The following is a 17,280-nucleotide window of genomic DNA, read 5'->3' on the forward strand; positions in this document are numbered from 1 at the left end:
CTGTGTACTGTCATGTTCCGATTAACCCAGCTTCCCCAAATGTCTTTCTTTTTGGTGTCTATATACGCCGGGATCCGGAGTCATGGATGATCCTGTTGCTGCGGTCCTGTGTCCTGGATCGTGAGTCCTGGATCTTGAGTCGTGGCTGTGGTCCTGGATCATAGGTCCTGGATGGATATCCTTGTGGATTCATCTTCCTATTATACACACATGCATTTCCAAACATTTGGACTACCTATGTTGTAAATGTATTATCTTTTCAATTTACACACGGCATCTATTGCACGTCTGTCCTTCCTGGGAGAGGGATCCCTCCTCTGTTGCTCTCCCTGAGGTTTCTCCCATTTTTCCCTTTAAACTGTGGGTTTTCTCTGGAAGTTTTTTCTTGTACGATGTGAGGGTCTAAGGACAGAGGGTGTCATATTGTCATACTGATATTCTGTACAAACTGTGAAGTCCACTGAGACAAATGTAACATTTGTGATATTGGGCTATATAAATAAACATTGATTGATTGATTGATTGATATACAATTAACACTTTAATATTTTCCTCAACAACTAATATAGCACATTCCCTAAATAGTAAAAAAAAACATACCTATAACCTTTATGTGTACAGTATAGTCCTTTATTTACCGGAGCAACTGCAATGATGGATGGTCCTGTAACTCCCGTTCAGTAGCCAAGATGGCGGTCATTTATGAGGACACCATTATGAGGACACCATCTAGGTACCCATAGTACATTTTACCATACTTCGCAATGGGATGCACTTATGCACATAAAACAGCAAATGTAAGTAACGGTTTTTTTGTTTATTGTGCATACCTTCAAAAATGACTTACCAACATCCCAGCCTCATCTGTACTTTGCTTCTCAAGCAGGTCATGACAATAACCGATTCTAATGTGTTAGCATGCTAGCATGCTAACCCATGCGTACGCACTAAGCACAAAAACGGGAGAGACGAGAAACTGCAAAACCGTTGGCAGAAGGAAGAATGGAGAGAAATATGTGGAAATAATACCATAAATAAAATGTTACCTCTCATTTATCATATATGAAGAATTCATTTTCACAAATTTTCACAAATTTCACAATGATTTAACAAACGCCTGTTTGAGACTCCTCAGTGCACGCAAAAACATAACTTGGAGAAATAAATAAATACGGATATGTTATTTAAAACCACTTCGAATATGTTGTGTTAATGTTATGAAATGTTTTCTCATAAATGATGCGGTAAGCAGAAGGACAGAATTACGTCTAAACTGACGCCGTTTTGCATTTCTATAGGTTGTACGAGCATGGTTTTATATACTATCATGTAAAATCGGGTATTATTCTGTCTGCCAAGACTTGATAAGTCGCTCGTAGAGGTATGGAAACTAAGAACACCGTAGGCTATGTGGTAAATTGTACAGCTAATATAACACAACACATTAGTTGGATTTCCTTTAACTGGTGGATCTAGAGTTGCTGCGCACAGCTGATTGACAGCTGGGATACAAACCACCAAATACGAAAACACAATTCAGATCCAGTCTTTATGACTCCACTCCGGAGGGATTCCCTGATCATTTCTTACAGTTTCTCATCAAGGGGGGGTCTCCTGTCCCCGCTACAAACACACTGCCTGAGGAAGGCTATGTGTATTTATTTTGTCATTAACCTTTTTCGGACCACTTATTTATTTATTTTGGTGACGATCCGACCTCCATGCTGCTACTCTGGTTCAAACTGCATCCACCAAACAATATGATTTATCTCGACCTCACCAAAATAACCAAAATCTGACACGGTGTGAGATGTCTTTTTTAGCTGTTCTGTCGTCATTTCCTGCGATCTTCTTCATGCAGTCAGTCAAAATGAATGAATGAAAGGGCGTTTCTTTGACTATTTATAGGCAAATATGGGCGTTACGTGAAGCCCGCAAAAGCTGCACCGCATTTCGAGTCGATTGTGATTTATAAAGGGAAACCGGCGTAGGAAGTGCCGTACGCACTTTCCTCGCCTGTACGCACTTTCCTCGGCTGTACGCAATGTTTGGTGAATCGGAAAATGTCTGTACCTATTTTTGGGATTTCTGCTACGTAAGCAACCTTCCCACGTGAATCCTACGCACGGCGTTATAAATGAGGCCCCAGGTCCGCCTGAGGCTAACAAAGTAAACATACTGTAAGGAGAGCAGAGACAATATCACATAACAAGCTGACAAGATTTATCATAGCAGAGTATGTATGATGAGGTGTTAGTTAGAGAAGTTTAGAAGTTTTCATGGGCTTATTATTTACGACCCACCCTGGCTAGTTCCCCTTGTCTCCCATCTTAAACCTCTGAGCCACAGCCGACCCCGAATACACTCTAACATCTCAAACAGTTGCTAATTATATGTTTATAATTGTACCTCAAGTCATTGGAAGGACTCTTCTAGCACTTCAATTAAGCACTTTAATGTGTTTGTGCAAAAGCTGACCTGAGGAAGAAGTTGGGGCTGGTCCCTCTCCAGACGCTGCAGAGACTCCAGGAGGAATGGGGTTTCTCTGAAGGCCAGGAAGCCGGCTATGTAGGGGGCCGTCAGGGTCACCATCTGACTGTCCTCATACAGCAGCTGGGGAAAGAAAAGGGGACGGAGTGCTGGGTTTCGGTTCAAATGTATTTTTTGCTTAGCAATGTTCCAAACTAAGGGAAATGACTCGGAAGTACATCAGCGGCAGCCATGAGCTCATATACTTCCCTTGTTATCTACAGGACTATCCTTTACGAAGGGAAAGGAGACATTGATGTCCCACAATTCCCTGCAGCCACAATATTTACGCACACACACGAATCATGTAAGTAACGGTGCTTCTCAAAGAGGTCCTATTCTGCATTTTTGGGTTTTCCCTTTCCTGTAGTGTGTTATAGGTCTGTGTGCATGTAAATGGTCTGCAAAGGCTAAATTCCCAAAGTTCCTTCCAGAGGGAGTTTATGTCATGTACTCATTTAAAGATAGTCTAATGAACATAGACAGTCTACACTCTACAGTACATACAGTAAGGAGATGAAGGGCAGAATGACTTTAAAACTCTTACGGTACTTTCTAATTTATTTATTATATACAGTATATATTTTGACGATATTTGTGTTTCCTTGCATGAAAAGTGATTAGGAAAGACAAAGGCTCAGACCATAGCCATATTATGTTCCCTGCTTGCTCATCTTTGACAAGACTCTGTTTTTCTGTGTTTTTTGTGAGTCCAGTAAAGTTTTACACTAAGGAAGGTTAATATTTTAGCCTCAATTTTAACTTACATTCTCACTCTGCTTATACTTGAGTAATTTTTGAATACCTATTTAATGAGAATAAGAAGAGGGAGCCTGAGGTCCACATTTTTCATTGCCAACAACTGCCTTCTGTATTGTTATTCAAATGAATAATTAAGAACTTTAACTACAAGCAATAAAACATGCAGACACTCTCATTGAGGTGCATGGAGGCCAAAACACACGCCTCGACACAAGGACGTTTTGAGAACAGAAAGGTCAACCAGCATTCAGGATGTCAATGTCCTTCACCCTACTCTGCTACACACGGTGAAAAAACAACAGGCTGTTATATTGGAAAGGTTATGGCCAGGAATCTTAACGAAGTGTCGTTCTCACTGATTTTCCACATTCACACTTTTAAAAGTGTGCAGAGCTCTTTTCAAGACCTGTGTATTTAAATGCAATGTGACAAACTGTGTGTCATGTATTACTTTGTGTCATAAATGTCCTTAGGTGGCAGTGTTAGAGTCAAATGAAAGCAAGCAGGGAACATAATCCCATTATTGGAAAGCATTTCTCGACAACATTTCTTTAGCCTCATTGGGTCCATGCATCAGCAGCGTACACAGTGACAAATGACATTAATTACAGCGGGTTATATAATGAGGAGGGGCCGGCAGCCCATGCTAATGCACAGATAAATGCAGCGAGGAGGAATGCTTGTGAAAGGCTGTGCAGGAAAAGGATAATGAAGTGAAAACTGGGACCGCCAAGGTCACCTTAACAACATCCGGGCTTAACAAGACTCGACCTTGAGCTCAATGAGCAGCACTGCATATTAAACCTCCACTCTCCTGTGTATTCATATGTGTATGCCTGGCTGTAAGTGTTTCAAAAGATTGGAATTAGATGAGCTGCAACATTCACCATTATTTTTTAAATGATTTTTAAATATGACCTTATCCATGAGAGTGTAAAGTAATTTCAATTAAGGGTTGAAATGAATGAATGACATTGAAAACCCCCTTTGAAATTAGATGTTTTAATAAGAAACAACCACTTTTCACAGGTAACTCCTATCTTCTTCATGATACTATACAGTAGGTTTACTGTTAAAGTGCACTTTGGGTAAGCATATTATTTACACCACATCTTGATCCTTGAAAAGTTAAAGGTGACCTATCATGCAAAATGCACTTTTGTACGTCTTTTATACATGAATATGTGTCCCCGGTGTTCCAGGGAACTCACCAAGTGTCAGAAAACACAACCCTCTCTATTTTCCTCCATACCCAAATCTCTTAAAAAGGGGCTGCAACGGATCTGATACAGACTGATCCAGATTTGAACACTTCTATGACGTCACAGAAGTGGCGCTACGGCTATTGGGCCAACTCCACCAATCAGGAGGAGACAGCCACGGACATTGCCGTTCGAAAGCGCTGGAGACGCTGTAGTACATATGCCAGGCCTGTAGATGGTGCTGTTCTCACAAAATCAGCCCATTCAAAGACAGTGTTAAATTGAGCGAAATGAGGAATGGCTAAAATGCATGGTCTGTTTGGTATTTTGAAAAATAAAAAGTATAAATATGCCTTATATAGGTATGGTCCTACACTATATTATTCAAATATAGCATGATAGGTCTACTTTAACTAAATAAAAAAAACTGGAAAAGAATGTGAAAATGGTTAACACACTGAAAAAACTGAAATTTTTACTTTTTTTTTTTTTAGTGCAGGTTTAATTTAAAGCTGATATATTCTATATTTCTAACAAGAGATCAAAGAAGTTCATGATGAAGGGTCGTAGCAGGAATTATTGGAATGGTTTAAGGTGAATTGGAAATCACCAACCGTCAGCCTCTGTGAAAGTATGAGTCATTTCCCTGAAGTCTGTTCCTCAGTGGGGTAAAGTAACTAAGTACATTTACACAAGTATTGTACTTAAGTACTTTTCTGACATATTCGTTCTTTACTTTCCATTTAATGCCACTACATTTATTTCAACACATACAGTGGGGGCAAAAAAGTATTTAGTCAGCCACCAATTGTGCAAGTTCTCCCACTTAAAAAGATGAGAGAGGCCTGTAATTTTTATCCTCGGTATACCTCAACTATGAGAGACAAAATGAGGAAAAGACATCCAGAAAATCACATCGTCTGATTTTTAAAGAATTTATTTGCAAATTATGGTGGAAAATAAGTATTTGGTCAATAACAAAAGTTCATCTCAATACTTTGTTATATACCCTTTGTTGGCAAGGACAGAGGCCAAACGTTTTCTGTAAGTCTTCACAAGGTTTTCACACACTGTTGCTGGTATTTTGGCCCATTCCTCCATGCAGATCTTCTCTAGAGCAGTGATGTTTTGGGGCTGTCGCTGGGCAACAGGGACTTTCAACTCCCTCCAAAGATTTTCTATGGGGTTGAGATCTGGAGACTGGCTAGGCCACTCCAGGACCTTGAAATGCTTCTTATGAAGCCACTCCTTCATTGCCCGGGCGGTGTGTTTGGGATCATTGTCATGCTGAAAGACCCAGCCACGTTTCATCTTCAATGCCCTTGCTGATGGAAGGAGGTTGTCACTCAAAATCTCACGATACATGGCCCCATTCATTCTTTCCTTTACACGGATCAGTCGTCCTGGTCCCTTTGCAGAAGAACAGCCCCAAAGCATGATGTTTCCACCCCCATGTTTCACAGTAGGTATGGTGTTCTTTGGATGCAACTCAGCATTCTTTCTCCTCCAAATACGTCTAGTTGAGTTTTTACCAAAAAGTTCTATTTTGGTTTCATCTGACCATATGACATTCTCCCAATCCTCTTCTGGATCATCTAAATGCTCTCTAGCAAACTTCAGACGTGCCTGGACATGTACTGGCTTAAGCAGGGGGACACGTCTGGCACTGCAGGATTTGAGTCCCTGGCGGCGTAGTGTGTTACTGATGGTAGCCTTTGTTACTTTGGTCCCAGCTCTCTGCAGGTCATTGACTAGGTCCCCCCGCGTGGTTCTGGGATTTTTGCTCACCGTTCTTGTGATCATTTTGACCCCACGGGGTGAGATCTTGCGTGGAGCCCCAGATCGAGGGAGATTATCAGTGGTCTTGTATGTCTTCCATTTTCTAATAATTGCTCCCACAGTTGATTTCTTCACACCATGCGGCTTACCTATTGCAGATTCAGTCTTCCCAGCCTGGTTCAGGTCTACAATTTTGTTTCTGGTGTCCTTTGACAGCTCTTTGGTCTTGGCCATAGTGGAGTTTGGAGTGTGACTGTTTGAGGTTGTGGACAGGTGTCTTTTATACTGATAACGAGTTCAAACAGGTGCCATTAATACAGTTAACAACTGGGGGACAGAGGAGGCTCTTAAAGAAGAAGTTACAGGTCTGTGAGAGCCAGAAATCTTGTTTGTTTGTAGGTGACCAAATACTTATTTTCCACCATAATTTCATCAGACAATGCGATTTTCTGGATTTTTTTTTTCTCATTTTGTCTCTCATAGTTGAGGTATACCTAGGATGAAAATTACAGGCCTCTCTCATCTTTTTAAGTGGGAGAACTTGCACAATTGGTGGCTGACTAAATACTTTTTTGCCCCACTGTATATCATATCATATATGGTAAATGAAGTAATGTACTACTTATCTACACAGTAAATATATTTGGTCTAAATGTAACAATTATATGCTATTACATGTATAAAAACGGGATAATATTATAATCATTATAATATAATACTGTGAAAAGATCTATTAAGCATAACAAGTACTTTTACTTTGATACTTGAAGTACATTTAGCAGATAATACTTCTGTACTTTATATTATTCTGAAATTAGCCTTTGTGCAGAATGAGTAGTTTTTGTACTTTGATTATATGTTGATGCTTATCCTTTTTTACTTTTACTTAAGTATCATTTTTAAAATCCCAACTTGCACTTGAAGTTGAGTATTATAAGACAATAGTATTTGTACTTTTACTTAAGTAAAGGATATGACTACTTCTTCCAACACTGGGCAGCAATCAGGAGTCCTAAAGAAGCAATTTAAAGTGATGAAGACTTCCCTTCACCAATACATTTAATAGGGGAATACACTTGAATAACCCTCTGACTCTAGAGTATAGAGGGTTTTTTTGATCATTACATTACATTGCATTTAGCTGACGCTTAAGTGCATTCGACCAACAAGATAAAAACTTGAAGAAATACAATACAAACTTGAAGAAAAACAAAGACGAATGAGGAGAAGAATAAGAGAAATCGAAGGTAAGAAGTATATAACGTAATATGGTAGGTAATATGTAATATGTTCAGTAACGTTGGTACGTTAGTTCAAACAGTAACAACGGACTATTTGTCTTAGCGTATGCATGTCAATTTAAATCAATACATACAACTATTTCACATGTACAATATTTTCTTAGCCCTAATACTTAATACTACTTATTTCGTTTTGATTGTTATATTTGATTATATTATATATTATCAATAAATTATATATTATATATCAATATGATATACTTTTCTATATAATAGATTATCAAAAAAAGTATTTATTAAGTAAGGGATAATGTGCAGCAATCGAATCCATATAGACAAAATAAATCTGTTTACAGTTGTTTCATATGGATGTTGAGAGGTATCCATATATCTCTTCATTTTGCTCTCAAAGTGCACCAGATTGATGCATTTAACTTCAATATTTAAAAAAAATCACTCCAACGGGAGTGCTTGTTCTTCCTTCTGTCTGTCTGTATCTGTGTATTCTCATGTTCCGATGAACCCAGCCAAATTTTTCTTCTTTTGTGTCTATATCGACGCCGCGATCTTGAGTCGAGGCTGATCCTCTTGCTGTGGTCCCGCATCCTCTTATTATAGACGCATGCATTTCCTAACATTCGGTCTACCTATGTTGTGAAATGTATTATCTCTTCGATTTACACACGGCATCTATTGCACGTCTGTCCGTCCTGGGAGAGGGATCCCTCTTCTGTTGCTCTCCCCGAGGTTTCTCCCATTTTTCCCTTTAAACTTTGGGTTTTCTCTTGAAGTTTTTCCTTGTACGATGTGAGGGTCTAAGGACAGAGGGTGTCGTTTTCTTCTCATACTGATATTCTGAACAAACTGCTGTTGTATTAGCTGTAAAATGTCTTTACTGTAGGGTATTTTTATTATTTGTACAGCACTTTGGCTAGTCCAAAAATCGTTTATAAATGTGCTATATCAGTGGTTCTCAACCTTTTTACACCAAGTACCACCTGAGAAAATAGTCCATGCAGGACTCGGAGGCAAGTATTCTCTCTCTCTCTCTCTCTCTCTCTCTCTCTCTCTCTCTCTCTCTCTCTCTCTCTCTCTCTCTCTCTCTCTCTCTCTCTCTAGCTCTCGCTCTAGCTCTCTCTCTCTCTCGCGCGCTCTCGCTCCCTCTCTCGCGCTCTCGCTCCCTCTCTCGCGCTCTCTCTCTCTCGCGCTCTCTCGCTCTCTCTCTCGCGCTCTCGCGCTCTAGCTCTCTCTCTCTCGCGCGCGCGCTCTCGCTCCCTCTCTCGCGCTCTCGCTCTCGCTCCCTCCCCGCGCTCTCGCTCTCTCGCTCTCTCGCTCTCCACAAGTGAGAATATAAAGAACTAAATAATAACTTATTCTCACACAACAAATGTCAACTGTACACACGTCATTTCCTGGACCTATACCAAAGTTTGAATGTAGGCCTCCTGCAACAACCTACATCGTAACAGAAAATATCCTATTGGGAATTCAGTTCCACAATAATAATGAAGTCTCCAGGAGCAGATGAGCCTAAGGGCTAATAGCTCATCTTCAGTCTGCTGATGTTTGCTATTGCCATTTCTGTGGTGGCAAAGTAAAAAAGAAAAGAAAAAAGACAACAATTAAGGACAAGTGTGTGCTTTTTCAGCTTTTGACCTCGGTCACAGCCTTCTCTCCATTATTTGAGCAAATGCCTTCTTCCTGAGTCACTTCTCTCCTCCATCACAGCGGCTGTGCATATCACTTTTGTGTTGCTGGCGGAGCCTGCGCTTGTGCTCGGTTGATGACTGTCCTCCTCCTCATTCACTTGTTCACTTTCGCTGGTAATATTCTCCTCTGTACCTCTCTTCCGAATACCTCCCGTTTTGAGACACGTTTTTAACATCATTCAGCTTTCTTCTTTCTTTAGCTTGCTTGCAACGTTAGTGGGTAGTAAGGTCGTAATTAGCAACGCCAAAAATAAAATAAAATAAATGTTTTTGTTTCTAAATCTAAAAACAGCAATAGCCTATTAGAACTAATTTAAACCACAGTTTCAATTGTCTCAAGCTTATTGTCATTCGTTGTAGTATTTTGATAGTATGATTTATTTTTTAATTAATGTTATTCAATCAAGCCTCAAACTGATGGCACTTGTCCCTATAGCCTGTTTTAAATTGAAGTTGTCTGAGGTCCTTACCATCAGCTGCTCTTGCAGTAATAATAGTGTACCTTAATGTCCCAAATGTGCACAATGTAGTGACTGCTTTTCGTCTTTTTGTTTACTTAGTTGTGTTTCCTGTATTTTATATGTCTGTGTTATGTGTAAAGGTTAAAGGTGGGGTAGGTACGTTTGAGAAACCGGCTCGAGATACAATTTTTGTTATATTCCATGGAATGCTCTTAACATCCCGATAGCAATGAATATCTCAAGTGCTTTGACAAAAAATCCATAAAACAATGTCATTTGTGGAAGGCTCTGTAAGGAAGTGGCATATTTTTTCCGGTTGTGTATTTTCAAATTGTAGCTCACTCGAGCTGGTTTCTCCAAAATTACCTACCCCACTTTTGAATAAAATGTAAAAAAAAATTTTTTATTAATATATATATATTTTTTTATATGTCAGATTCCTCCACGTACCACTAGCGGGAGCTGGCGTACAACCAGTGGTACGCGTACCACAAGTTGAGAACCACTGTGCTATATAAATAAAACTTGATTTGATTGATTTGATTTGAAAGGGTGTGCGCCAAGGTTCCATATTAGGACCAATAATTTCACCATATATGTAAATAATCTCAAATAATTTTTCAAATGCTGCTTTCCCTTTTTATGCAGATGATACTGTTATTTATTGTTCATCCTCTTCTATAGAGCAAAGTCTTGATTCCCTCCAGTCTGCCTTTGATGTTATTCCATCCCATTTATCTCAACTCAAGTTAGTATTAAATGCAGACAACTCCAAACTCATGATATTCTCAAATGGCAAAAAGTTAACTTCTGCTCTCCCCAACATTTGTACTGTTCAAGGGACTGACATTGACATTGAAAGGGTCACTACATACACATATCTAGGTTTTATTATTGATCAGAACTTATCTTTCAAGTCACACACTGAAAATGTTGTTTTAAAATTAGGTTTCTCCTTTCAGACAAGGAAACATTTGATCTCTGTAACGTTTTTACCAGTATTGGATTCTGGTGCTTTATATGAATGCCTCTGACCCGTGCCTAAAGAGTTTGGATACTGTGTACCATTGTGCATTATGTTTTATTACATATATATATATATATATATATATATATATATATATTGTGAGTTTGGAATAAATATGCACTTTATGAAAATTATTAGTTGGTTACTGTTAGTAAAAACAGTAAGGTTAATACTGGATGTTTGTTACACTTGGATATGTTTTCTGTAACACTTGTAAATAATTATTCTCCAGTTTATGCATTTGATTGACTTGGAGTTAATGCTTGACATTCAATTCAAAACCTTTATTTATCCAGGTAAAATCCCATTGAGATCAATGATCTATTTTTCAAGGGAGACCTGCAGCAGTAGGTTCCACATGAAGACATAAAAACATAAACAACAGAACAACAAAATGACATCATACAGCAAAAATTACAGGGATTACAATTACATATCTATCCACATGTACAGGTAGCAACAGCATCTGACTGCGGAGCATTCAACCGAGCTTTAAAACCAGCTTGGTAATTTTACATTCTTTTTGCAGACTGTTCCAAGTTAGTGGAGCTGCACATCTAAAAGCTTTCTTCCCTAAGACAGTCCTAGCACTTGGCACATTTAATAAAACCACAGCATGAGATCTCAGGCAATAAGTACTTTCAATTTGCCGAGAGATCAGGGAGCAGATATAAGATGGTACTTTATCCAACATGGCTTTGTAAATGAAAATGTACCAGTGACTGAGCCTCAGTACAGTAAGTGATGGCAAAACCGCCTTGGTTTACAGCAGGGGTCCCCAAACTTTTTTCTCTGGGGGCCACATTATCGTTCCTGACTGTGATGAGGGGCCGGGATCGATCATGTGGGCTGTATACTAGGCCACTGCCTGTTATAGCCATAATTTCTAGCACAAAATAGTTCATCATTACAAGTGATTTGCAAAAGAAGTGAGTACTTCACATGTTTTTCAATTTGAAATACCACAGGTATTCCTTTTATTTTCTAATAACAACCATGTAAAAATAGCAAGGAAAGGTTAGAAAAACATGGTGATTGACAGTTTATGAGTGATACAATAGAAATGGTAGGCCTATATTACAGTGAGATGAGAAATCATCAAGACAAGAAACCTGGTGAACAATATATCAACTAACCAACTCTTATTTGTATATTCAGGTGAGATTTGTTTTGTTCAAGGTGAAAATGCAATGAGCACCCAAACACTTTTACAGCACAATTATCATCCCTTTGAAATAGGAGATTGAGATGAGGGGCAGTGCATAAAGAGGAGAAAGAGGAGAGAGAGGAGAGAGAGGAGAGAGAGGGAGAGAGAGAGACAACGATGGAGAGGCAGATGCTGAGAGAAGAGATTGGGAGGAGAGACTGAGCAGTAAACCCTCGGCAGGTTAAACTAGAAGAGAGTAACAGAATGGGAAGTCAGCAATATGTGCAGTAGGTGAACTGAATTGGTACTTGTAGCCAGGGTGGAAGGAAGGATGGATGGGCAGTGATCTTTGAGGTCAGCAGTTGCAGTCCCCTCTCTTGCTGCCTGGAAACCTGGCATAAAGGGATGACATTGGAGACATTCAGTAAATTACATAAATATGCTGCCTGTTGTTCCTTGTGATGTGATTTTACAAATACAGTGTAGCATTATTCATTAAAATTCATTAAAAACATTAATCATATTTCATCAAAAAATCATAGTTCATGTTTACAGCCATATAAAATTGTAATAGTTAAAATCAGTATATTTACCATATCAGTGTGAACTGTGTGCTTGCTTCTGGCTGGTGAGAAGTCCGATGTCTGGGTGTAGCCTAGTGGTTGCAAGTCTCAAAGTTTGATGCAAATGTTCATCTGAGAGTCTGTTCCTCGTTGGATTTTTTATTTGCTTCATGCGGGAAAACGTCTGCTCGCAGGTGTAGGTGCTGCCAAAAACGGTACACATCTTCAGAGCATGTTGTTTAATGTTTGGGTAAGTGCCCTCTGGTAGCTCAGCATAGAACTCAAGGAGGTGGTCAGGCTTGAATGCGTCTTTAAGGACATCACAATTCTGCAGCTCGGCTAGTTCAAACTGAAGAGAGGGAAGTGCGTCGTCAATGTCAGCAGCAAAGGGGTTCTGGAACAGACTTATGTCTTTGTTGTTGACATGAAGCTCGCGGAAGCGCACACTGAACTCTCGCTGCAGCATCTCCAGGGCATCTTTGCACTTCGCGACTGGGAAAGGGGCGGCTGGTTTCTCGGCGCAGTAGCTTTGGGTGGCAGGGAGATGTGTGAAGTCCAGCTTTTGGACCTGTCGCACAAGGAGCTGCAGTTTGACCTCGAATGCTTTTATGTGGGAATACATGTCGCTGATGAGATTCCCTTTGCCTTGGAGCTGTAGGTTGAGGTGGTTCAACAGTTCAGTCACATCAGTTAAAAACGCGAGGTCCCATTTCCACTCCGGGTCGGTCAGCTCCCGTACCGTTTCACCTTTAGACTGGAGGAAGGTGTTGATTTCGGGCAGCAGGTCGTAGACACGGCGCAATACTTTGCCTCGACTTAACCACCCGATTTCGGTGTAGTACAGCACATCCTGGTGAGCAGACCCCAGCTCGGAGAGAAAGGCCTGGAACTGCCTGAGTTTCAGCCCATTTTTCCGGATGTAGTTGACACAGTGCACAACCACCTTCATCACAGACGCCCACTTCAAAACTTTGCAGCACAGCGCTTGCTGGTGAATCAGGCAGTGGACTTGAATCGGTGGGGCGAGACCTCGTTCCTCGAACTCGCCGTTCAAGCGCCCTACTAGACGCCTCGTAGATCCGACCATGCTAGGCGCACCATCTGTAGTGACACTGGCAAAATTAGCCCATTGCAGACCAAGTTCGCCCATTGTTTTGCACACTTCGACAAAAATGTCTTCTCCAGTTGTTGTGCCTTTTAGGCTTCTCAGTGATGCCAGCTCCTCTGACACTTAAAAACGTGTGTTGACTCCACGAATAAAAATCAACAGTTGTGCCGTGTCCTGTACGTCATTACTTTCATCCATGGCTAAAGCAAAACACTTGAATTCTGCGGCTCTCTCTCTCAGTTGGTCAAACACGTTTCCCCCCATCTCCTCAATTTGTCTCGTCATCGTTTGTGCTGAGAGACTCACCCCACGGAAGGCATCTGTCTTCTCGGGACACACCTCCTCGGCCACAGCCAGCATCATGGCCTTCCCGAATTCTCCGTCTGTGAACGGCTTGCCGTGGGTAGCCAGTAGGTTAGCTACTTTGTAGCTAGCTCGGACAGCAGCCAGGTTGACCCGGGATTGACGAAGGAAGGCATCCTGTTGAAAAGCTAGTCCGCCTTTCAGACGCCGAACCTTATCATCTCTCGCTAGCCCGCTCAAGCTAGCATACTCTCTGTGCCGGGTTTCGTGATGGCGGCGAAGGTTGAATTCTTTAAACACGGCCACATTTTCTTTACATATAATACAAATGGCACGGTCCTTCCATGGAACAAAAAAATAATCCTTGGTCCATTGTTCTTTAAAAACCCGACACTCTCTGTCAATTTTCCTCACTTTACTGCACGCCATTACACTGCTGTTCAATTGTAGCATAATATTTTCTGCGCATGACTTCGATCAGCTTGTAAGGTGGCGGAAATTCGGTCATAAACATACGTCATATAAATAATACAGACACACATATTAAATTATATAAAATATAAATGGTTAATCAAAAAATATTTTAGTGTTAAAAAAACAAGATGCAAATGTAACAGATGTCAACCAGAACGTTACATAACGTTGCTTTTAAAGCGTGATAGAGGCGCTGGCGATCTGATTGACAGTTCCACTGTTTGGCTCATGGCCACTACCAGAGCCGCTCTGGCCACTACATACTGACGGCCTCGAGTTCTAATCTCAGGTGACGGAATGAACAGCGATTACCGCCCTCGTTTGGAGAGTCATGTTATTATTTCACAAAACAAGTTGGACAACTAAAATAAAATATTTTATAATTTTTTTCTTTTTCTTCTTTGGGCCAGTTCAAATGGTGAGGTGCAGAGAGGTGGAGGGCCGGTCAAAGGGGCGTGGCGGGCCGTATGCGGCCCGCGGGCCGTAGTCTGGGGAACCCTGGTTTACAGTGTACAGTGATGCGTAAGTGCTTTACAGTTTGTCACAAATCTCAGTGCACTGTGATAGTAAAACCTTATTGTGGTGTAATTATATATCCAAAGCAGTCAGAAGTCAGAAAATCATTAGTGATGTTTAACCACTCAGAAGACAGCCCATCAAAATGAACACATTGGGAACTTTCAGAGAGGTAGTTCATCTTCTACATATAATAACGGACAAAGTAAAGAATGAAGTGTAGGCTATGTTTAAATGTTCGGAATTTGACCGTGTATGATGGTCCTCTTGAGTTGCCGTACAGCCAATGGCGTACAGCCATTGCTCCGTTTTAATGTTTTTTTAACATGTTTTTCACAAAGATTTTCACACGCTAGGAGAAAAGGAATAATTCAATTTGGTTCGTCATGATCTGTAGATGTGATTTGCCCCCGAGCACCCCTGGGTAAATTACCGTACAGCCAATCACAATGCGTACAATGCGTGACGTCATTGGTAAGAGACGGACCCCGAACACATCGTGTACGCCGAACGCGTCTATCGTTTTTCCAACCCAGTTTAGATTTAACAACGCCCACTTCCGCATTACGCAAGGGTCGATGTAGCTCTACGCGATAGCGTCATAGACTTCATCTTCGGCAGTTTATAGCGGTCGCGTTAAAGCAGGATATTGAATAGTTGTTTTTTGCCTTTCCAAAGGATTTGTTGACTGAAAGTAAACGATCCTGTAATCAAAGCCATATCGAAGAATCCTGAGATTGTATTACTGGCGTTTTATCATCTATGCCCTATCATCTATGCCTGTGTGTATCCTCAAATGTCATTTTCAGGACAAACAAAAGACGTTTTAAATATCTTATCAGCTGGTGTAAGTGCAGAATATTGAATGTAACCTTGACTATTACTGTGTACTTCATTTATCTGACAGCATTATTTAATGATACCTAGATATATACAGATGTTTGCTAATGTATCCCTCTTATATCCATCAGGAATTAATATTAAATGATGAATTAACATTACCTCAGCACTGCATAAGTGTGGTCGTCAGTCATATTGACAAAGAAGCACTATTATATTGTATATTTTGCAGCGTTTAAAAGGACAGTATTTCGCTTGTCAGATTCAGATTTCTCGGGTGTGCCGCGTGAGGCAGTGATGTAACCATAGGGATGTAACACCAGGTTGATGCTGTGACGTAACGCCGCGTCGATGCTTGCAAATATTTAGAGGGCCAGTGTGAGGTCGAAAAAAGTGGTTTGTTGCCTGAGGGCAACAGTATGCCATAGAGCAGTGGTTCTCAACTGGTCAGGCCTCGGGACCCACTTTTTCCTTCGTCAATAGATCGCGACCCGAAATTTTGAACCACTCAAATCTTTTCAACAAAAAATCCTGCAGTAATATACGCTTTGCAGCATACAATATTAATTAAAGTGAAGTACAGTGCATATATCCCTTATATCCCTTCACAGAACAAAAGAATGCTTTTAAATAAGGTTTAATGAGATGATGGAATCAAAGCTGAACTGTATAACATAAAAAGGCACAAAAAAAACTAACCCCAGAAGGGGAGTCTGGGGGGATTCACCCACAGGAGATTTTTTGAAATACTAACATATAAACTACCCATTCTGGTACACTCTGAGAAGAAAATAAATAGATGTATTACGACATATTAATAATATTTTATGCCATTGTTTGTTTTTCACTTTGTTCTGACAGCTGAACTTGCTGCTCCACACACAGAGAACAGCAAAGAGGAGATAGTCTGTGTGAAATAGTTTAAATTGTGGGTAAGGGTAGATAGCTCCCATTGTTCTGTGACCTGTCAATCATCAAACCGGGGGTCATATTTCATTACGTGTTCATTTTTATCTGAAGTTGTACCCATGGATGTATGAAGAATAGTTATACCGCAAAGTTATTCTCCGTGGGGACTTCCGGCTACAATCTTGATTCTGATAGGCCAGAAGACTCGAAAAAACATTAGCAAAGGTGTTTTATTGAGAAAAAGATCACTACGTGACAGAAGTTTTCAAAACCGTTTATGGTCTCCGGTACTTTCAGTGCAATGCCTACCGCATGCAAAGCGTTAGAAAATCGGGCCTTCAAAATAAAAGTTTGACTTTCTCCCCAAAAAACAGGAATTTCTTTTTTTCAATTTTCTTTTTTTTCACTGACATCTGCGACCCACTCAAAATGGGTCCGCGACCCACTTTTGGGTCGCGACCCACCAGTTGAGAACCACTGCTCTAGACAGCATGGGTAAATTACCGTACAGCCAATCACAATGCGTGACGTCACTGGTAAGAGACGGACCCCGAACACATCAGCCTTATCCCAATACCCCTCCTCAACTCCTCCTTTCCCTCACTCGCTTCCCTTCCTTGCGTCTTAGCTCCGCCTCCGTAAGATGCGAGCGAGAGACACGAGGAGGTGACGCGAGGACAGAGGAGTCCTCAGGTATTAATTGGGATATC

At 40.6% G+C, this 17,280-nt stretch overlaps 2 protein-coding genes across 3 annotated transcripts in view; both read right to left on the reverse strand.

Moving 5' to 3' along the window:
- LOC307043664 (endonuclease V-like) overlaps positions 1-17,280 on the reverse strand; it is a 126,981-nt gene that overhangs the window by 101,012 nt on the left and 8,689 nt on the right. For both annotated transcript variants that reach the window (XM_079688306.1, XM_079688305.1), the window contains exon 3: positions 2,479-2,613. In XM_079688306.1, coding sequence (XP_079544432.1) covers positions 2,479-2,613 — 135 coding nt within the window. The remainder of the gene's footprint in view (positions 1-2,478; positions 2,614-17,280) is intronic.
- Positions 11,056-17,140, reverse strand: LOC307043658 (general transcription factor II-I repeat domain-containing protein 2A-like). Its single transcript, XM_079688275.1, has 2 exons — positions 12,451-17,140; positions 11,056-12,249 (listed from the first exon to the last, which is right to left on the reverse strand). Exon 1 carries the CDS (start codon positions 13,568-13,570, stop codon positions 12,455-12,457), a length of 1,116 nt encoding a protein of 371 aa, XP_079544401.1. The 5' UTR covers positions 13,571-17,140; the 3' UTR covers positions 11,056-12,249; positions 12,451-12,454.

Source organism: Notothenia rossii (assembly GCF_949606895.1).
Source record: "Notothenia rossii genome assembly, chromosome: 1".
NCBI classification, from domain to species: Eukaryota; Metazoa; Chordata; class Actinopteri; order Perciformes; family Nototheniidae; genus Notothenia; species Notothenia rossii.